Source organism: Lepisosteus platostomus, chromosome 19 (assembly GCF_059453375.1).
Source record: "Lepisosteus platostomus isolate fLepPlt1 chromosome 19, fLepPlt1.hap1, whole genome shotgun sequence".
Lineage (NCBI taxonomy): Eukaryota > Metazoa > Chordata > Actinopteri > Semionotiformes > Lepisosteidae > Lepisosteus > Lepisosteus platostomus.
Window position 1 is genome coordinate 13,631,074 of NC_142629.1, and position 27,687 is coordinate 13,658,760.

General features: G+C 43.7%; 1 protein-coding gene and 1 long non-coding RNA gene across 3 annotated transcripts; one reads left to right on the plus strand and one right to left on the minus strand.

Annotated features, from left to right (window-relative positions):
• Window positions 1–432: 432 nt before the first annotated feature.
• Window positions 433–1,752, plus strand: LOC148645156 (uncharacterized). Its single transcript, XR_015928465.1, has 2 exons — window positions 433–999; window positions 1,225–1,752. It is a non-coding gene; the product is annotated as an uncharacterized LOC148645156 (long non-coding RNA).
• A 12,893-nt stretch (window positions 1,753–14,645) lies between these two features.
• On the minus strand, window positions 14,646–25,720 carry LOC148645157 (C-reactive protein-like). 2 transcript variants are annotated; one of them, XM_088612711.1, is made up of 3 exons: window positions 25,537–25,720; window positions 18,312–18,387; window positions 14,646–15,529 (listed from the first exon to the last, which is right to left on the minus strand). In XM_088612711.1, exons 2-3 carry the CDS (start codon window positions 18,370–18,372, stop codon window positions 14,913–14,915), a joined length of 678 nt encoding a protein of 225 aa, XP_088468837.1. In that variant the 5' UTR covers window positions 18,373–18,387; window positions 25,537–25,720; the 3' UTR covers window positions 14,646–14,912. The 2 variants fall into 2 exon arrangements, with proteins under 2 accessions (XP_088468837.1, XP_088468836.1); XM_088612710.1 differs by lacking the exon at window positions 25,537–25,720 and adding an exon at window positions 19,637–19,728.
• Window positions 25,721–27,687: the final 1,967 nt, after the last annotated feature.

The following is a 27,687-nucleotide window of genomic DNA, read 5'->3' on the forward strand; positions in this document are numbered from 1 at the left end:
ATGACCTAGCATTTCAAACTTCTAATTAATGGTGGGAATTCACAAATGGTTGCAACACTACTCTCTCGTTTTCATCCGAAACACAGAAGTTGAAGAACAAAATTAAGCGTTTGCCTTCTGCAGTCACGAAGCGACAATGTTGCTATTGACGGGCTGGAAAAGTCCCATAAATCCCAAGTTGCTTCACAACAGGCTCAGGAAAAGCTTCCTGGTATTAACAGGGTTAATGACTCCCCGCTTGTAACCAGCTCTCCCATCACACTGCACTGGGAGAGACGTGAATTGTAATTAAAATTGGCACAATAGGGGTCTGAGGAGCTGGTGCTTTGCTGGTGGTCTCTCTGGCCTATTAGTGTCCTGCTATTGGCCTGTCAGGAATTTGTTGTACTGACAAAACAAGCCCTGTCAAATTAGCAAGCTGGGGATGTAAGAGAGAGCACCGGTGCTAATGTGGACACTAAGCGAGCCTGACAGCCCGGCGGTGTGCAAGCGAGATCTGTAGGAGAGAAGTTGCTGTTCAGGGAGTCCTGCTGGAGCCCAGGAACTGTCAGCACCCAGCGTCCTAAAGAGGCTCATTAGAAGGCAGCTCAGCCACGACAAGGCCTGGGCGCAGACCGGGGGCCCTTCTAGGGAAACTGAGCCCGTTCCGAGACACCTCGAGCCAGGCCCATGACAGGCAGGCTGCCCAGGCCATCGCGGACCACAGCCAAGAGCAGTTTACAGGGACCTCAGATGCACAGCCCAGGCAGCATGTTTGTCATTGACTTGCTCTAATTGGTTGTTTTTGTTTGGAGTCTGCCGAGAATTCTGGGAAATTAATTCCCTCCGCTAATCTGTCCTTCAAGCAGGAGATGTATGAACCAGTTTTTTCCATACTTCGTGCTCTTGTCTCCCTGGTTACGGTCATCCTCGATGGGTCAGACTCCAGTCTCATTTGCTGCCTCCCTCTCTTCAGAAGATGCCTAAATGTGTGTTCGATTTTGAGATCGGCACTGAAGGGTAAGATGACATCCGTCTATCCATTTTCTAACTCTTTCTTCCAATTCAGGGTTGGGGGGGGGGGAGCTGGAGCCTGGCCCGGTAAGCAGCGAACACAATGTGGGGTACACCCTGAATGGGACGCCAGTCCCTCACAGGCACAGACACGCAAACATTCACACCAAGGCCAATTTTCCCAGAAGCCACCAGTATTAACCTACCAGTATGTTTCTGGGTTCATTTCAGGATCCGGTCCAGTCGGATAGTCAAGTTCCGCTCCTCTTCTGCCCGCGGAGCCGTACAAGGTGCGGCCCCGGTGCTTCAGCGCGTAGACACGTCCATGGCGGTGACGGTCTTCCTCTTGGCGTGCTCGGTGTAGTTGACGACGTCGCGGGCGACGTTCTCCGGGAACACCTCCAGCACCCTGCAGGTCTCCTCGTAGATCAGCTCGGAGATCCGCTTCACTCCGCCACGGCGAGCCAGGCGGCCAATCGTGGGCTTGGCGGTTCCCTGGATGTTGTCGGCAAGGACCTTCCCATGATGCTTTGCGCCTCCTTTTTCCAGGTCCCTTTCCGCCTTTGCCTCTGTCAGACATCTTCGAGCTCTTGCCCGTGAACATGACACAGCTGTTTTTAGACCGTGGGGGGAAAACAGAACTCAGAAGAACACAGGGAGAGAAGATAAATTCCACACGGTTAGCTCCCCAGGTCTGGGATTGAACCCAGGGCCCCAGCACTGTGAGGTAGTGATGCTAAACACTGCAGCACTGTGGCAGCTGGTAGAAAAACAAGAGTTACAGGCAAGAGAAGGCTATTTGGCCCTTCTAACCTGTTAGTAGCTTTTAGATCCAAGGATTCTTGAAGGAATCCAGGATATTGGGTTGAACGGCATGGCTAGGTAGTTAGGAGTTTGTTCCTTTCTCCCACAACCCTTTAAGTGAAGAAGTTTCTCCTGCTCTCAGTTTTGAGCGCACATTTATAGTTTCTACTGTTGTTCTCTGGTTTGTACTTCAAAGTGGATTCTAAAGAAGTCAGCTAGGTTGACATTGTACTGCTGTATTTATGTACATGCACTATTTCCCTTAAACTAAGAAATCAAGAATATTTTACTACAGAATACATCTATCGGAGTACTGGTGTTGCTACTATGGTATGCTGTAGAGAATTCTACAGTCTAGGCAGAAATTGAGTTACTTTTACTATGTGGTCTGTGAAGGAAGCATGCCCAATCCCCTTAATAAAGAACCTGAAAGGTTTTGCAAAGCCAGCAATCTCCATGTTATCATCTTATTACATAGGCACTGAATTTGAAGCATGCAATTTATTTAATCTTATTATTGATTTTTTATTTCCAAATACAAATTCCTCTAGAGGTATCTGCAAGAGTTTTTTTTTTTTAAGTGACCTATGAATAAAATCAGGTTAAAACTTCAGATGATCATTTTGGGCATGCAAAAGCACACATTGTTGCTGAATCAGACTTAGTTCCAACCACATGAAAAAATCCATTCCTGCAGTTTTCCAGAAAACCCAAATGGAGTAGGAATGTATTCTAAAAATGTATGAGAGTTCCCAAACACACTAAACACATACATCAAAGTGATATCATCTTAAGGAGGGTCAAACAGGACATAATGTACGTGTGTAAGTATTTCATTTCGCTGCCACCCATAAATATTGATAGTCCTTGATCATCCACTAAAACCTGGTCAGATTAAACCGTTCTAGGAGATCAACCACACACTTAAACGCTTTGGAATGTTACTATAACTTATAAGCATCCATGAAGGTGTTAAGGTGGCTGCATAAAAGCCACATTCAAATGAATTTGTGATCAATTCTATTAATTGATGAGCTACGTGACGACAGCTTGTCTGAACTTTCTCATGGCAACAGCCAATCACCACAGAGAATCCCTGGCACAAAATACAAGGGCTGAGTCTGTCAGAGTGAGCGGCTGGACCAGTTTTGCCCCAGTAAATCCGCCATCATGTTGTAAAGCAGCACGATCCGGACTGCAGGAACCCAGCCCTGGAATGGAGTCCGGGATCAGGGCGACAGAGCCCCCCCAGCGCTCGTGCCCAGCTTGCACCAGCCACGCGACAGCAGAACCGCCTCCTCGGGCGCCCCGGTCCTTCCGGGGGGTCTGCGCCCGCCTTTCCTGCTGGGAGGGGGCTGGGACGGTGGTGGCTGTAGAGGTGGGCCGATTCGCCCGGTGCTGGGCAGGGCTCACCGGCTGGCCGACAGGAGTTGTGCCATCCTGCCTCTGCCAGTTGCTTCGGCTCAGAGGCTGATGCATTGTGGCAGCTCCCCCCTCAGAGCCCAGAGCCAGCCCCGAGCCACTGCAGATGATAGTTTTAATTGCTTGCAATCTTTTAGGCTAGTCCCTGCCAAGAGGGTGGAGAGTGTGTGTGTGTGGTGGTGGTGGGGGGGGGGGGGAGGTGTGTGTGTGTTTGGCTGCAGTGAAAGGCAGCTAAGGGCTTGGTGGACAGACTGTCCTAAACCAAAATGCCCTGGTTCTTTAAACGCTGAAATGAAAACACAGTCAATGAGAAACAAACAAAGGCACAGCTTGAATGACTGGAAAACACAACGAAGGAAAGAGTTTTGCCCGAACGCTTAGGTGACTGTCTCAGCCCCGTTCATTAGCTAGGAGAACCGCTTCCACACAGGGTCTAGAATCTTCCGATTCTCTTTCTTTTCCCCCTTGAGCCCCTTTTCTCTTCTTTGAGAGCTTGTAATCACGGAACATCATTTGGCAGCAGTGTGGAACTGGCCGGGGTGTCACACAGACGGATTACACGTTGTGCCCTGATGGCTCATGTCAATACAGTGTGCCTATCCCAGAGTTCCCTCATCGCCCGCGAGTTAGGAAAACAGGGTCCTACATATTTTAAGAAAAAGAAATACCCACTATGCAGGCCCATTAATAAGATGCTTATTGAACCTTAAAGCCAGGCTACATCTATTCTGGAAGCAAAGAAATGTTTTCCCTTTCTATTACTTTCATCCTGCAGTTTTAGCCTTCACTGTAACCGTATAATCCTTCCATCTCCTCTTTGTGTTTTCTGACTGTAAAGGGCTTTTTGAGAAACCACGCGTGAGGGCGCTATATAAAATAAGTTTTTTTTTATAGCATTTTTCAATGAGCAGCGGCACACGACGCACGATGCCCGTTCCACGTTCGGAATCCGTATTCGAGAGGAGACACCCCGCCGGCCGGCTCACGGACAGAGCCGGGAGAGGTTTTGGGGAAGAACCAGGAGGGGGTCTGGGCTGACTCCGCTCTCCGAGGTGGAGTCACGGCCGCGAGGGAGTTTCGGGAAACCGCTAGGGCAATGTTGGAATTTGCTGCTGGAGTCTTTGCTTTTCTCTCCCCGTCCCCTCCGCGGGACAAGAGTGGTGGCCCCGGGGTGTATTAGCCTCCGACATTCCCACAGCGCATAATCTCCATCCATTTAAAAATCTGTAATATTTAATCAGTGACGCGGGCCTCTCTTCCATGCCAGTGCTCAGATGTCGGGGGAGCCTTGGGGCTACTGAGGGGAATTTAGCGCTAAAAGCCACAGAGCAGCAAGTTAAAGTGCTTTTTGATGATGGAGCTGGGGGGGTGGAACAAACCTCTAAGGTTGGCGTGTTTACTTCTCTGAGCCCCCCGCCTTTTCGGGACACAGCCGCCCCACGGTGCAACGAGAGGACTGGGAGCTGAGACACGAGAGAGTGTTTGGCGCTCTTGGGGGGGCGAAATGGCATTCACACTCAACGGTGGTTGCGAGTCATTGTGCACCTGGAACGCGTGCTCTTGTCGTGACTAGCCTTGGTCCACCTGTCTCCGATCAGCCCGCCTCTAATTACACCTGAACACTGGGCCCCGTCCTCCTGCTTCCCAGCGTGGAACTAACCTGCTCTTGCTCCTTGGCGCCTCTAACTGCTGCCCAGGGTTAATGACATCACAACTGTAGTAAAAATGCTGGTTGTTGTCATGGTCCCATTGGCTGATAAGCAACGTCCTCTTGAAGAACGTTCTTCATTTGCAATCTGAAATGAAAGACTCACATTCTTACAAAATTAGCACCTACTGAACGTACTACATTGGCTTTAATGTTTCTACACTGGCTCCCTGTGGAGTTCAGGGTGAGATTTCAAATTCTCCATCTAACATACTGTACAGGGCGTTGAAGACTGACCTCCAGACCAGGTTTGTGGTCCTCTTTCACCTCCTTGTCCTTCATGGAGTCTTCATTCTCTGCTCTGTGACCCAGAATCTTACAAAGGATATAAGGAACAGGGCATTTCGAAAATAAGACCCAGAAACCCTGCTTTCATACATATGCTGTTACAGGTTAGTCTCTTCTATTGTTTTATATACAGGATGCTCCTATTGTGTGTGTCCATCCATTCATTTTCTACCTGCTTTATCCAATACTGTGTCAAGGGGGATACAGGAGCCTATCCCAGCAAGCAATGGGTGCAGGACACAACCTGGATGGGACACCAGGGCCAGATTATCCAGAATCCGATTAACCAACCAGCATGTCTTTGGACTGTGGGAGGAAACTGAGGACACCCACATGAACATGGGGAGAACATGCAAACTCCAGGCAAACAGCACCCCAGGAATTGAACCAATGTTAGCCACAGCACCACCCGGTGTATGAATGATTTCTCATCATTTTCTCTTATTTTTGTGAAGCGCTTTGAGGGGCCTTTTTCACATGAAAGGACCTAGAGAAAATAAAAATCATTGTTATATTCAAAAAGAGCACTCAGATTTGTCTTCTGGCAAACAGCCATAAATACATACAAGTTCAGAAACAGCAGTATTAGTTGGAGGCTACTTACTTCTGCAAAGTGTTATAACAACCTGTGAGATTTTCGAACCGTGACATGAAGAGTATAAAATGATAACTGAAGGGAGGGCATGTAACTGATGTAGTGAGATAGGGCTTTTTCTTTGAAAACATCTCTTTTTTTTCTATGTATACTCTATTTTGTTTCACCTACAACACGAAACCAGGAATAGAGTTACGGCCCATCAGCTTAATCAACTAAGGGATAGTCACCCGAACCTGACACCATACTCGAGTTCATCTTGTTCTCCTTCGGAAATTAAAAACCCTTCTGAAAAACCACAGGGCATCTAACTTCTCTGGAAACACAGCAAACAATGTAGCGTTTTTCCCCCACACTGCCAGGAAGCATCACAAATGAATGCAGAAAAGGGGACCAGTTTTGGTCCATAGGTTCCTTTTCTTTCTGCCACCTCCCGGCCTGAATTCAGCGACATGTTCCTTGTGTCAAACTCGCACAAGCTCGACGCAAAAGGTCACTCTTCACACCGAGAGGTGTGAAAAAGAGGGAACTACAGGCTGTGAAGCCGGTGTGTGAGGGGGTGAGGTTGTCTCTCTGACATGGGGAAAAGTAAATAATTTTTGAAAGGCCGTGATTTTGTTTTTAAGTGTAACATTTGCGTTGCTAAGCGGTGGAACTGTCAGGCAGAGGCGTTCATAACATCCCCTGCTTCTTGATTCAGTCTGACTCTAATGGGAGCCACTGGTGAATTTTTCATGCAACCCAGAGGGGAAGACCTAGCATATTGTGGAGTTTATGCCATGAATTGTTGCCTAAAGACAGAAGGAATTTTTTTTTTCTTTAAGCTTTCCTCTTTACAGAAATTCCCAGAGCTGAGGGAACCAGAGCCGAGCACTGTCAAAACTTCGTTAAGAAGCAGCAGGCAGAATCACCCAAAGATTTTTAGGATTTTAAGAGTTGTGAAATGGAAGTCAAAACCGTATGTTTTTTTTAAAAAGAGCCAAATTGATATAGTGCTGGTTTGCACTACACAGAAAGGTCCACTTATTTCACTTGTCCAACAAACCTCAGCTCACTGGGGATAAGATCCTCAGATCAATTGATTACCAACAACCGAACAAGTTAGAGGGCTGGGTGGTCTCTCATTTGTCAGCTCTCTTAATATTCTGGAGTTTCTCGTGAGGTGTTTGCATCTGTTCTTGTGTTAAACCCTGCTTGCAGATTAAGGTAAAAGATGCTACGTAACAAAATACCGCCTTTTCACCTGTTTTTAATCGAAACAGGAATCTAAATTTCAAATGTGTATGTTTAGGGGTGAAAGGAAATTAAAAGGTGTACAAGGATGCAATTATTAAAAATTTTAAAGAGATCTTGCACAATAATCACTAGGTTCGTTCAAGATCGCCATCACTGTGACCTGTGACCTCTGGTGAGACCACATGACTGCCACACGTGTGTAACTCAAGAGACATGGTTTAGAATAGTTAACTACTTCGTGTATTCAAAAGGGATAAATAAAAAGCACATTTGTTGCTGGAGAGTGTAATAAAGAGAATGGGTGGAATACTCAAATATTTATCTGCCCTAGAAGGATTAAAACAATCAATGGTTCACAAATAATCTTTGCGGAGACTTGATTGGTACTTTCAGAATTCAGGAGGGATTTACAGTCTCAAATACACAGATCCTCTTTGTTGAAATGGGGATTACAAGGAATTAAAGAAGAATGTTTTTTTATTGAAAGACAGTGAATCCTTTCTGAACAGACATTGATGTTTACTCTGTAGACCAGAGATAACGTGCTCTAACTAGCTTTCCAACTCTGATTTTAGTTACATACAGTAATTATTTGAGCCAGCGCCGTGTTTATTCATGTCTTAGTCAGCTATGAACTGAACAATACCTATAAGGACTGCAGGGCTCTACGTATTTAAAATTGCCCGTCCCTTTTTAAAGGTGCTTATGCTTCAGGATGTTTATCGTAATAACTGGATAATGTCCTTCAATCAATAAATTCCAGTGCTGGCATGATAGTTTACATGAAATTACCAGGGCTTGGATATTTAATCCATGCAGTTCTGATCATGCTTGGTATGCAGACCTCTGCCCCTGCTGCTGAGGTTACCGAGTATGAGTGATACGGTGCTCAAAATGTAAAAATGTCACACCGTGTTTACAGATGGGTGGCGAGCAGGCTGTGACCAGGAAGGGAATTTTCGCCAGAGAAGGGTTTACAGAATTAGCGTGCTTAGCTGTGCATGCCCCTTCTGTATTTTCAAGTGATTCACTTTTTAAATGAGTATTTCTTAGTGGTGGGCAAACATGCTTCAGCTTTTGTAAGAAAACATCTCGGAATAAAATAAAACAAACAATAATATTACAATTATAAAGCACCTTTAAATGTAGCGTCTACAGATTATTAGCAATTTGGCTGGTGTTTCATACTAAACCCACCCACAGACGTTATAGTGGCCTCTGGCTCACATAGAAATGTAGGTACTAATTTTTACAGCTGGGTATGCCAGTGCGATTGCGATTAAAACACTGCTCAAGGGCACAGTTACAATTATGGTTGCCTCGGACTTGAATTCATATCCCTGACCACTCCTTTCAGATACTCACTAGGGAAACATATAATAAATCTTCAGTATAATGATACTCGATAATAATGTGTCCTACGTTTCCTGTTCTCACGGTGAAGACTGAAACTTTTTACTGCGTATTCGGTATCATATTGTAATAATTTGCAGTTTTCTTTTTGCGCTGCGCGTCCTTCGTTGTTTCAGCCAAAGAGGGCTAACAGAAGCATTCAATTCATACACGCTTTTTTTTTTCCCCAGCGAACTTTGTGCAAGAAAGCTTAAAAAATATCCATCTGTTTTCATGCGTACACGACAGAACTGACTCCGATAGCTTGTAGCGGTGTCTTGCGCATGCAAATATGTTTTGCCTGGAAATCTATTTGGAGTTGCTGGAAGGGACCCAGAACGGGCATCCTTCTGTTTTTCCCCCACCGGCTTGTTAAGCTCCTACTTCGCGTCTTTCTCCTTTCGCGCGGAAGAGATTTTACCAGCTTTCACACGCAGAACTACCATCCACAGAGCCGCCCCGAAAAGACACCGCTCACTCTCCAGTACTATTTATAGTACAGTACCCTGTCTCACGGCCTGGTCAACCGCGGGTGGATATCCTCGGACCTCTTACGGGACCGTCCGAAATTTCCATCCATCCATTTTCTAACCGCTTATCCAGTACAGGGTCACGGAGGACGCCGGAGCGTAACCCGGCAGCCGACGGCGCAAGGCAGGATACACTCCGGACCGAACGCCAGTCCGTCACAGGGCACACAGATACAAACACAGACACACACTCGCACCACGGCCGCTCACCTGTCGGTATTTCTCTGGGCTGTGAGAGGAACCGCAGCTCTTAGGGGAAACGCATGTAAACACAGGTTGAACACACAAACCCCCCTGGAATTGAACCCGAGGACTGTCCTAAATTTAAAACTAAAAAAGTAAGATTTCACTTCCTAACGTTGTATTAAGACATTTCTTTCTGATCATGTTTAGAGCCAAACTCTGAATGTCTCGTAATGTCTTTTCTTATTTCTTTACAATGCCTCACAAATCACACATTTTTTTGAAGTACTAGAAAAAAAAGATATTTTGAAATAGGTTCCAATGTATTGGTACGGACAGTGCCAATAGCACGGAAGGCATCAGCAGAAAACGTAAAAAAATGTAAATGTGGGACGTGAGAACAAAATTAATCATTTAGTTATGAAGAAGTGATATCTAGGAATGTTTTCGGAAAATGTGGCAAAGCACAGTGCCGTTCCATGATAAAAACACAAGTGTAGGAGAGGTAGGCATGATACAAGGGATAGGAGATTATGTCAAAGGAAAGTAAATTAATATCAATCGATGGAAAATGTTGGAATGACGTTTTATAAACATTAAAGGCAGGTGCTAAATTATGAGACCTTACGATATATTGCCAGTATATTGTTAAAGACATGGAAAGGAACTAATAACAGTTTTTTTAAGGCAAACCATCAGCTACAGTATACCCCATTACACATAATCGTCTGGATAAAGCAAATGCTTGGAAATTCTTGGGTACCCCGGTTTTGCAGAGAGACAGCCAGTGTTCTGCAGAAAGCTACAAGAGACATGTTGATTGTATATTTCCCATCACGAAAAGCTTTCCACGTTACTGTCTGTGTTTAGAAAAGCAGACCAGGTACTAACACACTGAGGAAGCCGATCGTCTCTCTGGGCCTCGCTACAGGACGTGTCACTTTGCTGTTCAGCACAGGGACTATCGAGAAGGGTCTAGAAGGGTCATCTTCTTTTCGCCTTCCGTTTTCGTTGCTCAGAATTATGGCGACCAGCTGTTCGCTTTAGCAGTTTGCTCAACATACCAGGAGTCCGTGGAGTCACACAATGTCTCTCTCCCTGCGATGTGCTCTCCCAGTGCGTGCAGGGAATCTGTTCGCGATGCAGTGGCGTGTACCTGCCTGTAGGGGGGGTTGGCAATGACGCACGTGTGTAGACGGCGCTCGGGTGAGAGGAACTCAGGAGGGTCGAGGGGCGAGAGGAGAGGATGGGCCCACAGTGGGCTACAGGGCCAGGGAATGTGGTGGCAGATGGCAGAAAGAGGTGGTACCACACAGTGAGTGGGCATTTAGACTAATTCATCGTAACATCAAAGAAGGTGGAACATTTGGCCACTAACCTGCCGTCAAAACACATTTCCATTCCCCTTCTTTCAAGACACACTCTACAGACGGCTGATGAATGATTGTTACTCGCTGAACTATTTTTAGAAACCTTTTTTTTCCCCGCAGGGAGGACTCGCTGCTGTTGTAGGTCTCTGTGGTAACGGGGATCGTTTTTTTTTTTCCCCAAGAAAAGTACCGGGCGTTGGAAACGAGAGTCAAAAAGGTACAAAGGGCCAGCATTTCCCCCAAATTCCTCCTGTGTGTTTCTTTTCTACAGGAGTGAAGACGAACCTGGCAGATACACCAGCGAGAGGGGCGTGAGCACTGGAGCTTTCGCAATCTCTATTAGATCCAGCTGAGTTGGGGGGTGTTGAGGAGAAGACCCCTCACCTCCACATCTCGGACGACAACGTTCTGTTCACCAAGCGCGGAATCAAAGATGAACCTGAGCTGTGTGTTGCAGGAGCAAGTTTCTCCTGCGTCTTGGGGTTGCAGTCCTGCTCTTGGGACCCCCCAAAACCTGCTCGTTTTCACTGCTGCTGAGCTCTTGCTTAAATCCGTAGCTGAACCAACAAGCTGCTTGGTTAGAACCTTTGCGAGATGTTTTTTTTTTTTACTCAAAGGCTGGAAATTTTAAGTTACTTACAGTAGTTCAATGGCGACACCTGACATGATTAAGAACAGAGAAGAGAATTTAAATTAAACATGTTATTAGGTCTATTCGAGTTAAATGAATGAGTGTGCAGGTGGAACAAAACCTAACAGAGGTACAGGACCCCAGGGGCAGGACTGGGAACGCCTGATCCTCATCACACGTGAAACACATCTGAATACGTTTTCCTTACGGGTAATTAAAGGGTGGTCAAGTTAAATGCAATTAAGTCTTCAGTCTTTCGGGATACAAGGTTCCAGTTACATTAAAAATATACAGTAGACTGGAAAAGCAGCAAAAAAAAAGAAGCCCAGCAGTCACTAGCGCCGGCCTAAATATTTAAATAAAATGAATGTCTACTGCCCTCTAGTGGTCAGAATGAAGACCCTTTCGCAGTTGCGATAAAGTACAGTACTCCCTCGTTTTAACAGGAAGGGGTGTTTGTTATTACCGAATGTCCTTTAAGTCACAAATTACGTTTTTCAGCCCCGCAACACGCTATTATGTGAGAAATAAATATCTGTATATTATTTCTTAATCTTTTGACTTATCTTTTTTAACGATTGGAATCCACACAGTCAATGACGGTAATTGTCTCATTGATTTAGAAAACTATTATCAAACATGAATGCAAAATTGCTGATTTGTAACATAATCATGCTATTTTAATTACATTAAGTTACTCCATTCAAATCTAAACGTTAAAATTCATTAAAAATTAATTCATTAAAACAAAACATAATGTCACTACACTGTCATTTTGTTATTCTGCGATACTGATCATTCTCACGTGTTAAAAGACCGTGTTGTATAGGTTCTGTTAACGCACATAATTAAGCACCAATTTAAAACTAGAAATTGCAAAACATCTAGGCCGAGTGGCTCTTAAATTTCATTCAAATAATAAAACACATTACTGAGAAATGCCCATAAAATAACCTGTTTATGGCACCGAGATATTAGACACAGTTTTTAATATAGCTTTTCGGGTCACATAAAATGCATAAAAAGTCATGGCCTTACGCCTAGATAACCACAGACGACTAAATTTGCAAATATACATCATGTAAGAAGCTCAATTACAGATATTTTGGTAGAAAGTAAAATAAAACAGTCCTCAACATCTCCTTTTAAATAAACCCAGAAGAGATTACATACAACATAAAAATATATTTAAACATTGGTTATTTATAAGCAATTCAGCAATTCAAAAGTACTGCTTTGTAACTCTCTGAATAGCATTAGAAAATGATACATCACGCAACGTCGAGATGAAACCTTCCGCAATTCTAAACAGAATATCTAATATAGAAAAAAGGCTTGTGACTGGACCTTCATAAACAGAGTGCTACAAAAAAGTCACAAACAGGACAGTACAGTTTTGGGCAATGAATGTCGAAACCATACAATTGCTTTAAAGCTTACCTTCAACAGCTTTAAATGAAAACAGCAGCTTCAGAGCTTGTTTTTGGATGACCAGAAACACCTGTGAAAAATTGCATTTAAAGCTCCACAAAAGGGTCTGCTTTGTCAACGTCTGCCTGCTGAAAACCCTCAACCAGATTTGTTCCAACCATCAAAAGAAGACGATAAGATAACGTTACATCTGTAAAGACTCTCTTTTATTACAGCCTTCTGTCCTTACTGCCATCTTGTCATTAGCAGAGGGAACCAGGCTTCAGCATAAAATATAGTGATATATTAGAATCCATCTATCCCTCAGTACCAACAAGGACACTGAGACAAGAGGATGCAAACCAGCTCTAAATAGAACAGTTCTGTGCTTTATAGAAGGGATGACATTCATTTGCAACATGTGTTTCATCACTATGTATTAATAAGTCTCCTGGTGAGACTGTCCAGAAACTAAGGGTCCTGTCCCAGCAGGATAATGCTTTTGGGGAGACTTTTGTGTATCATGTGGCTCTTTTTGACTTGGGAGTCTGTCTTTTCTTTATAGATTGTCATGGATCTCTACTGCAGATACCAACTTCATGAGGCCGAAATGATATGGCAGCCCTGGAGACTTAGGACTATCCCAAAGAGGTTTTTTAACATGCACAACTGTTGTCTTTGGGTGCAAAATAACTTCCTAAACCATGCTTCACAAAAAAAGACAACATAACGCTACTAATTCGGTGTTCTGACGCGATATCATTGATGACACTTACATGTAGCTGTAACCTCTTGGTTGCATCTTCTCCTACTGCTTCTCACCTCAGGTGAAATCTGAACAGTTTCTTCACAGGCCGGGTCCCTTTGAAAGATGAGCTACCTGGAGCTGATTGTAATTTGTTAAGAAAATGAACCCTGGTGCCAGCCCTTTTCAAACCAGCCAATACCACAATCAAAATGACCCTCCCTGGTTGTGTTATAAAATAACCTAGTGCTTTCTGAAACTTTCAAAAGTACATCATATCACTGAGAAGCACCTGAGATCTTTTGAATTCAGTTATTTTCTGGTCTATTTTGTGGGGAGAGATCAGCTTTCTAATGAATGTGGTCTTGTAAACCATAAAGTTATTGAGAAATCCGATCCCGGTGTAGAGCATTTTTACCACCTTGCCCACCTGTAGCAATCAATGTGAACAGAAGCAGAGTGTGCAGGGTTTTTTTTTTCCATCGGCCTGAGTCATCTTCTCCTCATACTGAACACAGAGTGACATAACTACCCTGCTGCTTGTTTGGCAAATCCCCTGTACAATACACAGACATGGTCTTGAAGAATGTTGTTTCCACAGCGGGATGCATAGCAGCCACATCCTTTCTAAATAAATGAGTTTTTCAAACACATCCTCAGATCTGAGGATTTACTGTATAACTCACCTGGACTAAAACAGGCTTTGGGTTTCAAAATTTCCCATGTATTTGGACCCATGAAGACCTCCAGTAGTTAATGACACCACACTCCTTCAAACTATACTGCGAAGCTCTGCCACTTTACACTTACTGTGTACGAACCATAATTGTTGCAGAGAACAGAATCTTCAACGTTCAGAATCATTATCTTGAGAATGTTGTGTCTATGGTGGAACAAAATTCAGTACACAAATAAGAGGACCAGTGCTTATTTGGTTACTAGACATCTGTTACCAAAATGTATATAAGAGGTGTCAGGATTCATACTTTACTCCCAGTAAGCTAAAGCACCTACTCCTTATGTGCCAAAAAATACAGTATTATGGATTTTTTTATTGTTATATATTTGGCAATATACAGGTGTGGTCCTAAAAACCGAAGGACAAGTACCACCTAGATGTGTATGAAATCAATACTACTGCATAAACCCAAGAATAGATCAACCAGAGCACCAGTCGCCTGCCACCATATCCACCTCATAACCTGACTGATGGCCCAGTTAAAACCCAGGGTTATGGATGAATGAGAACCTCTGAATTCATTGCGCTTAAAGCATGAAAGGATATTTCAAGCAATGTAGACCCAGACAGTTGAAAAACAGAGAATGCAGGGACATTAATAAACTCGATAGGCCTTTTAATCACGGGGAAGCCAAGATACATTACAGGTAAGATCACTACTGACATAAGCGAAGTTCCTCAAACCTGTTCATGAAAAATGTTCACGACAGCTCATGAAAAAATGTTTTTTGTTCACGTTGAAACCAGTGCATCTCGAGTTAGTGCACTGCAGTGGATGAGTAGACAGAAAAAGAATGCCTAAAAAGTAAGAAATATGTAATACTGGTGGCTTTGAAAAATAAAACTGAGACCACCAGTATTCCAATTCACTTGCCCTCATCAGCAGGTTTGACTAAAACAATGCCATTTGTCTGGTACTGTATGGTATTCCAATCTAAAACATTGCCTGTGGGAGCCTGGTGGCGTGTGTACAATGCTTGAATGTCACTGGCCGGGAGAACATAGTCCCACAGGTTCACATCACTGATTTCGCCAACAAAGCTCTGGGTCACATCAAAGTCTCCAAGTAATTTATCAGGGTCCTGCCCCAGCAGGATGGTGCCTTCAGAGCGAATTGTGTGTCCTTTGCGATAGACCTGTCGGGCGCTTCTCTTCCCATCAACCCAGAAAGCGGACAAGCCCGACTGGGAGTCCCAGGTGACGCACATGTGCGTCCCCAAGGCGCTCAGCTGGGGCAGTTTGAACATCAACCCGTCCCCCGCCAGGTAGAAAGAGAACTGACCATCCTTCTCGCGCCACACGTTCAGCTCGTCGTTGTCTGCTGTGCGGTAGGCGAACAGAATCACCTCCCGCCCCACAGGCAGCTCAGTGGACAGGCGCATGCAGAGTGTGAAGGCTGACATCTGCAGGGGCTTCTGTGGGGTGAGGGTGACATAGCTTCTGGCATTCTCCACCGGAAAGATGAGGGCTTTTCTGAAGAGGCCTGGTGTGGGGGGTGTGAACGAGGAAAAACAAACACATGCTTTGTGAAAAACCTGTTGAAAACCTGATGAAGGGTCTTAAGGGGATTTACATTATCAACAGGTGGCGTGGTGGAGCAGTGGTCAGCGCTGGGGCCCTGGGTTCAATTCCAGACCTGGGGTGCTGTCTGTGTGGAGTTTTGCGTGTTCTCCCCATGTTTCCAGGGGTTTCCTTCCACAGTTCAAAAAACAGACTGGTAGGTTAATGGACTACCCTGCCTTGTGATCATTGCTTGTTGGGATACGCTCTGGCTCCCTGGTAACCCTAGAAGTTAAGAAACGGATGGATGGATATTCCGAACAATTAAAATATTTTTCCCAATGTCAGAGGGGAGACCAAATGTCTAACCTTAAAAGCCACAATCCAAAATCTCCACACAGGTGAGATATAGAGCCAAAAAGCACCCTGTTAAACACATTTATGAAAAATATTTATTTTTGAAATTTTCTCCCAATGGTGTGATTGAACAGAGACTCAGCAGCCAAGCCAGATTCTAAACTTGCACTTCTGCTCCCTGCCTATACGCATCTCTCTAGTGCTTGGCGTTTCACTTGGTTGCAGACAGATGTGTTTCGCTTTCTGCTTTGCTGGGACCTGATCTTCCTCACATTCCTTTCCTGCAGGTGAGGACTGGAGTCGCTTTCTCAACCTCTTCAGCCTTTTCAGCTTTAACCCTCCGCCTGCCTGCCTGTCCAGGTTTCCAGAAACCCAGCGCAACTGGTTCAGAGTCCAACCCACGGCACCTATTTGCCCCAGTCTGTACGGTGTTTGTTGTGTTGTCTCCCCCCGACTCCACAATCCTTTCTTTCCCTGTCCCCATAGGAACCCTTAATCATTAATTCCCCACGGGTGTAAGCACATGGTATCTGCACTGGACCTGGGCTTCCTTATTCATTGCCACACTGTCCCTAATGGAGCTCCTTCCACTTCTGTGGAAGCTGCACTCCTCTACATTTACACATGTGCCATGTGGTGCAGCCGGGAGAGACCAGAGAGACCACGCATCAGGGCTCTGAGGAACAGCCCAGACTGTGAGAAAGATGGTGGACTCCCGCAGGAGTCTAAAGAGGAAAAAAAACAGCACTCTCTAAACAGTTTGAGGGACTGAATGGTGAAAAGATTAAAAAAACACTGTTTGGATTTTAAAAAAATGAATGAAGAGTGCAGCTTCACTGTACCTGCACTCTACCTCATCCTGATGTTTCTCCTGCCTGTAACAAACTCCTAAGGATGACACAGATAAACAATCATCTTAGACAAATCAAATTGCATGAATTGGTAGTATAGCAGGAAGACCGTCACTTAAAACTTCCCTTTATATAGGGAATTAAGCAGCAGACTGATCCCTCTTTACCTGTTCTTGTCTGCAAGACTGCACGCCTAACTCCCATTCAGAAAGTAAGGAACAGTGGAATGACCTCCACTTGGTCAAGCATGTTTAAGCCAGTCTTTTCTTATTAGAGGACTGGCATGGCAATGATTGTGTCAGGAACAGTTCTTGCCGGGCCCTATGCGGACGACACGATCCGGAATGTGAGGATACAATTGGGAAAATAGTCATGCAGGAGAAGGGTCAGGAAACAGGGGGCGTGTCCGAGGAATGCAGGTGTCCCGGGGCGAACAATCCAAGGGTAAATCCAGAGGGGGAATCCAAGACGGGAGGTTTAGTCCAAGACCAGGGGATCCATCCGAAGTTAAAACCAGAACTGGGTCGGCACCGGCAGGGCAGGGAATCAGGAACAGGAAACTAAAACCATAACGGAGCCAGACACGGCAGGACCCTGGGCTCTCACGATGCGGAAATCAGTGAGAAGCCTCGGGCAAACGCCTGCGTCTGGCTTTAAAGGTGAAACTAAAGAGGGGCTGGAATAAGGAACAGGTGTGGGGAATGGGACAGAACGAGGAAGGGCTGGAGCGCCCTTAAGAGGAGGAGTAACGATCGTGACAGATTGAGGCTGCTACGTAAGGTATGTCTTCGTTTCAGTCTTAACCCAACCTAAATATTTGGAAGCTTTTTAAACTTAAACTGCCACAATGACCTTCTATCAAAAAGTCTCACTATCAAAAAGACTGTGAAGGTCTGAGTATACAACCTGTCTCTACTCTTAGACCATCGATAGGGTGCAGCAAATTCCCTAATAACCTCCTGTGAATGTCAAATTTCCCAGTTTTGGGAGTGCCACAACTTCATCCTCTGGCTTCTCAATCCCAATTGTATACTCCTTTTCTGGATGCCTTGTTACACAATCAGTAAAGACTCAAACTCCCAGTATTTGGATACAGCTCATCCTGTACCAGGAGCCAATGCTAATGCAATAATATCAACCATTCATAGGTGATTAATATTATGCCTAATGCACACATTTTATTGGATCAAAATTGGACAAAGACTTTTTGCTAGTGCATTTGCAGCTTGATGTTTAGCAAATATAAGAAAAGAGTGGACATTTTGAAATAGCAGGCCTTACACTGCTTAGTTTCCCATATAATTATTTGTGCTGTATATTCTTGCTGTAGTACAGCTGGTCTCTCCTTTTTTTTAACATGAAAAAGCTTATTAAGAATAAGGTAGATCTTTATATAACCTAGTGTTAAAGTTATTAACATTTACATAAATATATAAGAAACTGGGCATATTCTGTGATACAAACTAGAACTGGGATGACCAGATCCAAGGCTTTTCAAGCACAAAAAAGTACAGATTAAGTTGAGAGATGCTGACAGAATGATGTATCAGTCTTTACCTTCAGAAGCTGAGGACAAAGGGAGGAGGCAGGACAGGACAACAGCCACCAGAACACACATTTCAGCAAGGAGACGCTGCCAAGATAAGGGAGACATAAGTAATACTATCTGATGTTTGGGTATGTGTGCTCATTTCTTACTAACAAGTAGGTCTGCATGCCTGCATCTCTGAATAATGGGGCATTTATTCTTCTTCTTGGCTCTTCAACAGCCAGAAGAACTGTGAACCTCTCTCTCAAGGAGAGGTAAGAGTTGCACATAAAATCATTTGGCTGTGAACAAAGTATTGTAGGTCTGGTGATACTCAAGACTCCATAGACAAGATCATAAATTTAGGGTCATTACCTAGAATTCAAGATAGGACCTGCGTTAAGCTTTGGTTTTCAGAAACTGAGCAAACATACCTTTAAACTGTCAAGATATATACCATAGATACCACAAACACCATTCTGTTGATATTAAATGAAAAAATCACATTGTTATCCTGAACAAAAACATTACCAACAGCATTAAACAACAGATATCTGAGCCTACTTAATTCTCTTATAAAAGGGTAAGCTGAAAGTATTCAATTATAATGTAAGGAACTATAATTATTTCTGGAAGAAGTGGACTATGCTTAGTTTAGTATCAGAGGAATGGGTGGTTGAGAGATCTAAGAATCAAGCCTCTGTGCATTACTCAAAAGAGAGTTTTCAAAAATAATATAATTTTTTTTCTTGTCACTCCTGAGAGAAGCAATAAAAAAATTGTAAGGAGAGATATGTGAGGTTTGAACTGGCCAACCTCGGGTTTAGGCTAATAAACAGAGCAAGCCAAGACCCACAATATGGAAGTAAAGCCCAGGAGGACAGAAAGTTAAGCCCATCAAGACCCAGGGAAGCCAGCATGGAGAAGAAGTAGCAAAGAGCTCAACTGGACCAGGGAAGCAATGTCCAATACGCTGCTCCACCCCCTCCAGCCAGCAGCTCATCTACTTGCGTTCCTAGGCAACGCTGGATCTCCTAAGCCGGTTAACAGCACCCCTTGCATTGATGAGTCCTCACAGATAAGGTGACGCCTACTTCCCCGCTCTGCAGAACACAAAACCTTAACATACACATACACCCCAATGTCCTTTTCAGACTTTGAGGTTTTTGAACTTGAATTCGGTATTCAGAGTCCACAAACATAACAGAAACTCTGGAAAATGAGGTCTACAGTTTCACCAATGAGGTGAAACCAACCCCACCTATGAGGTTCATAGTTTATAGTAAAAGACAGAGAAAAGAGACCTACAGTAGGACTCAAACAAAAAAGCAGCAACACCAAAACATTTTTTTACCATCTTAAGTTCACTCTCTGGTACTCTCTGTGAAGTGAGCGGGATCAGAATGATAGTTGTTCTCGCCGTTCCAGGAGGTTTTATTTAATCTGTTCAGCTGCTCTTCCCTTTATAGTGCACAGAGAATATCTCACAAATGCCCTTGACTTATGTGTGGTCTCTGATAAGATTGTGTGTACAAAAACTTGTGTGGTCTCTGATAAGATTGTGTGTACAAAAACTTGTGTGGTCTCTGATAAGATTGTGTGTACATAAATGAGTTACAAAATGTAGAAACCAAGAGATTTGAGTCCTAAGTGTTCATCCGTCCGAGTCCTAAGTGTTCATCCATCCAGCCAAGCTTTATTGTATGTATACAAAAAGCCACAATAAGGACCATAATAGTCATAGTATCTATCGTAGTTCAAAGGGATATGGCTCTACACAACTTATACAGTATATACGTTTCTCTACACCCTCCCCCTCCTGTCTTTGAGGTAACTTTCTCAAGACGCTCCAGGACTCAGACAGCATTAGCTGAAACACAAACACAAAATAAGGAAAGAAAGTAACTTTCCACAGTCATTGGCAACTCTGCCATTTAGTAACAGCAAGAACAAAAACTACAACAAAACATATTTTTGAAGATTTGTATGAGACACCACAAGAATGGATGGAATGGACCTGAAGGTTTGAACTTTTTAGTCAGGCAGGCAACTTGATTTCATCCTCAGATGAAAAGCAGGCGAATAAGCTCAAGTGTTTTACAAGGGATGAACCAGACCACATTCTCCACGGACTCCTCTTAGATGAGCAAGGGCAGAGACTTTTATAGCGCTGCAAAAGGCAGCATTGGCAGGTATTTCATCATGAAAAGCAATGTCATTTATGAATGTGCAAGATTTAAAACGGGAAAACGGGAAGATACAGAGACAGAAGACGAGATTGTCACTGCACTGTATGCTGGTAGTACACTGTTATCCTGGGCTCTATGATGACAGCTTAGTTGATGGCCTGAAAAATGTCCATTTGTCTGAGAAAATGCAGATGGACAGGGAGCAGCAATTGTGAGGTGTCACCTGGTATACAGCTGAAAGTACTGCAGTATCCTGGCCAGCACCATGTCATTTTGTTTTTATTTTCTTAAGTAATCTGATGCACTACTCTGTAAAACAGCCAGGTGGCACAGTGAATCCTTGACCTATTGCAGCTGTGTGTGCTTATCAGCCAAATTAGTACTGTATTGTGGTACTACCTTTTTCTCAAGCTGCTCTGACCCTTTTTCTATTTCAGTTTCATTATCATGTTCACCCGAGCCAGAGAAATTAAAAACGCTGCTGTGAATGTTGCTGGATTTGGAGTAATGCATCAAGACTTTTCTCTCTGGGTTGGTATAACAATGGATCATAGTTCATACCCTAGTTTGATTCTCATTGGACAAGCGTATCTTTCCAATTAGGTTTGCACATGGGTTAGTAATACAATTAACATAAATATTTCTTCTTCTGGGGTTGCAGTAGTGCTTTAAATAATTTAAAGAATATTTCTGTTGTAGTTGGAGTTTAACTTTAAAATTATACCTTTATTGTCGTTTGGAGAAATTGCATTTGAAGGGTATATAAACTTTAGCTGTAATATACATCTACAGTATATTGTCACACTCACTACACCTAGAGGGCGCTCTAATTTCCTTCTGTTCCTTGTGATTATTCATGTCTTTCTGGTGTGTCTTGTTGTGTAGCCTATTTATTTCCTGCTTCTGCTCTGCTACTCGCTCAGCATTGATGTTCAGTTGCCCTGAGACCCATCTAGCACCTGGTCACTCCTGTCCTTGGCCTGAAGGCATAGGTTTCTATACGGCTTCTCCTGAACAGCTGAGCCCGGGCTAACCCCCGTCTCGCCGCTACGCATAGGGTCTTTATCACTCTCCTGCCATTCCACAGTTCGTCCTTTCGGACATACGTGACATATATACTGTATAAGAAATGACGGGAATGAAATTCTCTTTAAAGACATGGAAATATAGCAGTTAAGTCAATGGATGACTAATTCAAGGGGAACCTTTACCCCCAACTCTTATCTCTTTACCCCCAAGGCTTATTGACAAAGTAGGGTTTGCACATGGGTAAGTATTACAATAACCACAAATATTTGAGCTGTTATGTTGTGTAGAAGTAACCTGAACCTGAACCCTTTCTAATCTCAGGCTCAGGTTGAAGATGTACTGCAGCACTGAACCTAGTTGGTCTGCGCAGATCTTTAGCACCCTGGAGCTGACACCGTCAGGACCTGCTGCCTTCCCTGCATGGAGTCTCCTCAGCTCCCTTCCGACCTGGTCAGCTGTGATGGATAGGCAGAGGAGGGCAGGGGAAGGTGGAGTAGGAGTAGGAGGGATCACATGATGGGGTGATTGAGGACATGAAGAAGGTGTCTGGGGTGAAGGCCTGTGAGGTGAATGGACAGTGGACCCTGTATCGAATCTGTTAAAGAATAGATTCAGCTCATTGGCCCTCTCCAGGCCTCCCTCACTCTGTTGGCCACCGGACAACTTGTATCCGGAGATCTTCCTCATGCCATTCCACACTTCTCTCATATTGCTCTCCATCAGCCTGTCCTCCATTTTCCTCCACCTTGCTCCCCCTAACTCTCACCTTCAGCTCTTTCTGCACTCGCCTCAGCTCCTCCTTGTCACTTGCCCGAAAAGCCCTCTTTTTCCTATTTAGGATGGCCTTCAGATCACTGGTGACCCAGGGTTTATTATTGGAGAAGCAGCGCACTTTCCTGGTGGGCACTGCACTGTCAACACAGAAGTTTATGTAGTCAGTGATGCAGTGGGTAAGACCATCAATGTCATCTCCATAAGGCTCACAGAGTATCTCCCAGTCCATTGTTCAAAACAGTCCATCGGTGCATCATTAGCCTCAGCTGACCATCTCCTCACTGTCCTGGTGATCACTGGTTGCTGTAGGACAAGAGGCTTGTACAGAGATAGGAGATAAAAAAGGTTGTGGTCAGATCTGCCAAGGGGGGGAGTGATGAGGAGCTGTAGGCATTCTTGACATTAGCATACAGCAAGTGCAAAGTCTTATTATCTCTAGTAGGGCATTTAACAAACTGACTAAAAGCAGGCAGAGTAGAGGAGAGCGAACCATGATTAAAATCACCAGTTATCAAGAACATGGCTTGTGGGTGACAGTCTGTAGTCCGGCTGTAACAGTGTGTATGACGCCACACGCTGAGGCTGCGTCGGCAGAGGGCGGGACATACACCAGCACAACAATAGCACGCGAGAGCTCCCTAGGCAGGTAATATGGCCGCAGGCTAACTGCTAGTAGCTCAATGTCCGGGGTGCAGAGCTGTTCTTTTACAGTAATATGATTACAGTTACACCATCTGTTACTCACAAACACTCCTAGCCCTCCTCCTCTCTTTTTACTGCTCTCCTTGATTTTCCGATCCGCACGCACCATCTGAAAACCCCCTAGTGAAGCGTTAGCGTCGGGAACCAGTTCATTCAACCAAGTCTCTGTGAAGCACATAATGGAGGACTCCAAAGGCCATTTTTCATTTTCATTTGTCATTTTTCACGTCCTTTGGACAAATTACCACGAAGGGTACGGAACGAACTGTACCTGTAATAAATATTTCTTCTTCTGGGGTTGCAGTAGTGCTTTAAATAATTGAAAGAATATTTCTCTTGTAGTGGGAGTTTAGCTTGAAAATTATACCTTTGTCATTTGGAGAAATTGCATTTGAAGGGTATATAAACTGTAGCTGTAATATACATCTACAGTATATACTGTATAAGAAATGACGAGAATGAAATTTTCTTTAAAGACATGGAAATATATCAGTTAAGTCAATGGATGACTAATTCAAGGGGAACCTTTACCCCCAACTCTTATCTCTTTACCCCCAAGGCTTATTGACAAAGTAAGGTTTGCACATGGGTAAGTATTACAATAACCACAAATATTTGAGCTGTCATGTTGTGTAGAAGTAATTTAAATCATTTAATTAAGTTTGAAAGAGTTGCATTTGGGGTTTATTTTGAATTCCATATTTTTCACGTCCTTCGGACAAATGACCACGAAGGGTACAAAACAAACTGTACCTGTAATATGTGTGTATAACAAAGATACACATAATTATTTTCAAATCCATCATTAAAGAAATAAGGCAAAACGACGTTAAAGGTTGTCTAAGGCTAAAACTAATTCAAACTGTAGTTCAGGGCTTATTTAATTGTACATCTTTATCAGGACTGGCCCCAGATTTCTGCAAGATCTTGAAAAGGGGCTCCTTCATGTCACTATTTTCCCCTACACTTCTAATCTCCCATCCCGAACATAGTTGAATATTTAGCGCAATTACATCAATTTGTTATCTAACTAAAAAACTTTTATTAACCAGATTAAAAAAAAAACACACAACAGAAATAACTTACAAAGAAGAACAAGAAGCACACATTTTACAAAGATAACGTTTGAAAGTAATAACTTGTGAAATGTGTATCTGTTACCAATTGCAACTGCATGATTTTAATGTTAATCCACTGTAGTGTAGTCTGCAAATGCAAGTAAAAGTTCACTTTCAACGTTTCATTACATGTTGGATGTAATCAAAGATGAATAAAAGGGAACATTAGAACAGCTACTACTTTCCGAAATTAAACGAAGAGCATTTGGTGTAGCGGCGGCGGCGACCGCAATGATATTGTCATCTAACGGCGAAGATGAAACTCATTTACTACATGGACAGTGACACAAACTACACGTACTTTAATAGTATTATAATTAATAACAAACTTTAACAGCTGAGGTTAGCACAGCAGCAACAGGAAGGCCCACCGGAGGGTGTTTCTGACTTACATTGGAAAGTGCCGATTACCACAAATTGTTGTGTTGCACAATGAGGGGGCCCCCTGGTGGCCACGGGGCTCTAGGGAGCCCTAATTCACCTTCGGGCCAGACCTGTCCTTTACACAAGACTGAATACTACAATCACCATTAAATACTCTATTCGAGAACTTGCGGGTGTTTAGTTGTGCTCTGAACAATTTTATAAATGTCACTGCCGCTGCCGTTTGAGTTTAATGTAAAACTCATATTGTTAACTTCCTATATCAGTGGTTCTCAAACGTTTTGGACCAAGTATCACCCCTGAACAAACCAAAGCATCCAAGTACCACCTACAAGTCATCTCATAGGAACCCCAGCCAATCTCAATGACTAACATGAGCGTGCGCGCACACATATAATAAATACAATAATAATACACTTTATTTGATATAGGACCTTTAAAGGGGGCTTCTCGAAGCGCTTTACAGAATAAAAACAGGAACAACAACAATTAAAAATAAACAATAAAAAAGCACCATTTCAGTGAGAGGGGTGAGCCTGTTTAGTTGAGCAAAGCAGATGTGAATTCATTATTCGAGCCTTGATACAATTCACAACAGAGTCTTAACAGATTTTAAATCATCAGGCATTTACTTGACGGCAAAGGTCCCGCGGTGGATGTTGCAATGCGTCCATTCATTTCTGGAGCAACCTCTCTAATTCGTGCAACTACACCGCTGTGTCGGCTTTTTTTTCCAGTTGATGCCATTCTCTTCTATAAATTCATTCAGAAGCTGTCCTCATGGGACGTACCCTCAAACTCGTATCTAACGTAAACGAGCAAATTGGCAAAATCGACTACAGACTCATCTAATTGCAGTGAAAAACATCTGCTCATCTTAACGCGCTCTTTCAACGTACTTTTAATATCATCCGCCATATCAATAATTCTAGGAGTGACTGTCTTTCAGAGGGGGCAGCAGGTCGAGCTGTTTAGCAGCTTTTTTTCTCCACAGACAATACGTGTCAGCTCTTTTGCCAACGGTAAACAAGGTTCTTCAAAAATAGTGTGGGGCTTACCTGCTTTAGCAATCCGCAAGCTTGTATTTTTCCCCGTTTCCGTTTCAGGAGTCTGTCTCAGAAGTAAAAAGAACTTTTGATTTCATGCGCATGGGAGCGAAACACAGAGACGCTCGGTGTATTTTTCTCAAAGTAACCTAGAACAATTCTTAAACATGTTTCTGTTACCTATCACACTTTCCTGTGCTCACACGATTGCCAGCGTGCGTAGCACACATTTCTATGCATTTCTGTGCTTATAACATTGGCATTGTCCCAAAATCACGACCGGGGTAAAGTTAGCTCGAAGTTCGAAAACGATTTTGGCACGCCTGTAGCGCTTTCACGAAACCTCTTAGAGTTGCGAGAATGCTTGTTTTGTGTATAAAATACATTGTGGATGCTTTCTCAGCCTTTACTTTTTCGATTTTATGACATTTTTTTGACCATGCACGAATATTCTTTTGTCCATATCTTCGCAATGGAAGCACAGAACGCCGTCAAACCAAATGCATTTTAAAGACCACGACTTGTGGATATTTCCACAGCCTTTACATCAAACTATCAGTGAGCTAATTATCTTTTTTTAAACCTCCGGTTTTTCATCGATGCGTAATTACGCACGAACTGGAACCCGGGGGACCGCTGTGTGCACACGTTCACAACGCGAGAAATACTGTTCAATACGGCTTCATGCGAAAAACCCGTATATGACCATAGGAAGCAGAACAGCGCAGTCTCCCATTACCCAGACTGTAAGCACGGGAATAAAGCTTTGTTTGATTTCTGAAACCCTTCCTTTACGCCCTGTTTTCATTCAGGTAAGGGTCAACTATATTCACAATACTACTGACAGCAGGAAGATTAAAATATTCTTTTCTCAGCAGCTTATTAAAAACAGCTCCCATGATGTTCAAACCGATTTTTTACACAGAACACTGACACAGCTTTGCATTCTGAATCTCTTTTTCTCATGCTTTTATTTAATATGGCACAATGCACTGGGATAGGGGTATTCTGTTCACAAACCAATAGCATTTAAACCACAGCACCCACAATGCAGCAAGTGTTTTGCACACTAAGCAGGTCCTCTGACTTTTCCCAGCTTTGTTTTGGGTTGTGGAACCTTTCTTTATATTTTTTAGGATTTTCTGAAGATAACACTACAGGTAATACACTGGGATAGGTGGGTCGTCTTCATGGGTCAATAGCATTTCAAATACAGCACCCACACTGTTGAAACCAAGTGTTTTACACACCAGACAGGCCCCCTAACTTTATATAACCTTGCTGTGGCTGTGGCCCCTTTCTTTAATTTTTTATGATTTTTTGAAGATAACACTACAGGTAATACACTGGGACAGGTGGGTCGTCTTCATGGCTCAATAGCATTTCAAATACAGCACCCACTCTGCTGAAACCAAGTGTTTTACACACCAGACAGGCCCCCGGACCTCGTACAACCTTGCTGTGGCTGTGGCCCCTTTCTTTAATTTTTTATGATTTTTTGATGATAACACTACAGGTAATACACTGGGATAGGTGGGTCATCTTCATGGCTCAATAGCATTTCAAATACAGCACCCACACTGCTGAAACCAAGTGTTTTACACACCAGACAGGCCCCAGAACCTCGTACAACCTTACTGTGGCTGTGGCTCCTTTCTTTATTTTGTAATGAGTTTCTGAAGATAACACTACAGGTAATACACTGGGACAGGTGGGTCATCTTCATGGCTCAATAGCATTTCAAATACAGCACCCACACTGCTGAAACCAAGTGTTTTACACACCGACACGATTCCACACAGAAGTTCAGTACTTAAGAATAAAGTTTTAAAAATCAGAAGCGACGCATGTGAATAGAATGTGAACTGGTGTAGCCTGGAAAACAGAACAGTGACGAGGATGGGATGACTGGTTTTGCAATCAATGGGGAAACACGTCGCTCCTTATGATTAGTATTAGAGAAGGTGTCATGTAATATACTGTAAATTACTGTAGTCAATACCAGCACCGCACAGGCGCCCGGGGACCAGAACACCCCCCGCAAACACACGCCGCGCGCGCCTCCCCCCCTCATTAGGAACCGCAGTCCTGCAGCTCGCGACCACTTGCGCGAGCCGGGTCCGGCCGGGCGGGGGGCGTTCCCGAACCTTCCAGAGCGAGCGC

What these genes read in the sequence shown, in the direction of transcription:
- LOC148645157 (XM_088612710.1), bottom strand. An exon ending in TTTGTCCTCAGCTTCTGAAG is followed by an intron (nt 15,530 to 18,311) that starts GTAAAGACTGAT and finishes CCCCCACACCAG; the next exon opens with GCCTCTTCAGAAAAGCCCTC.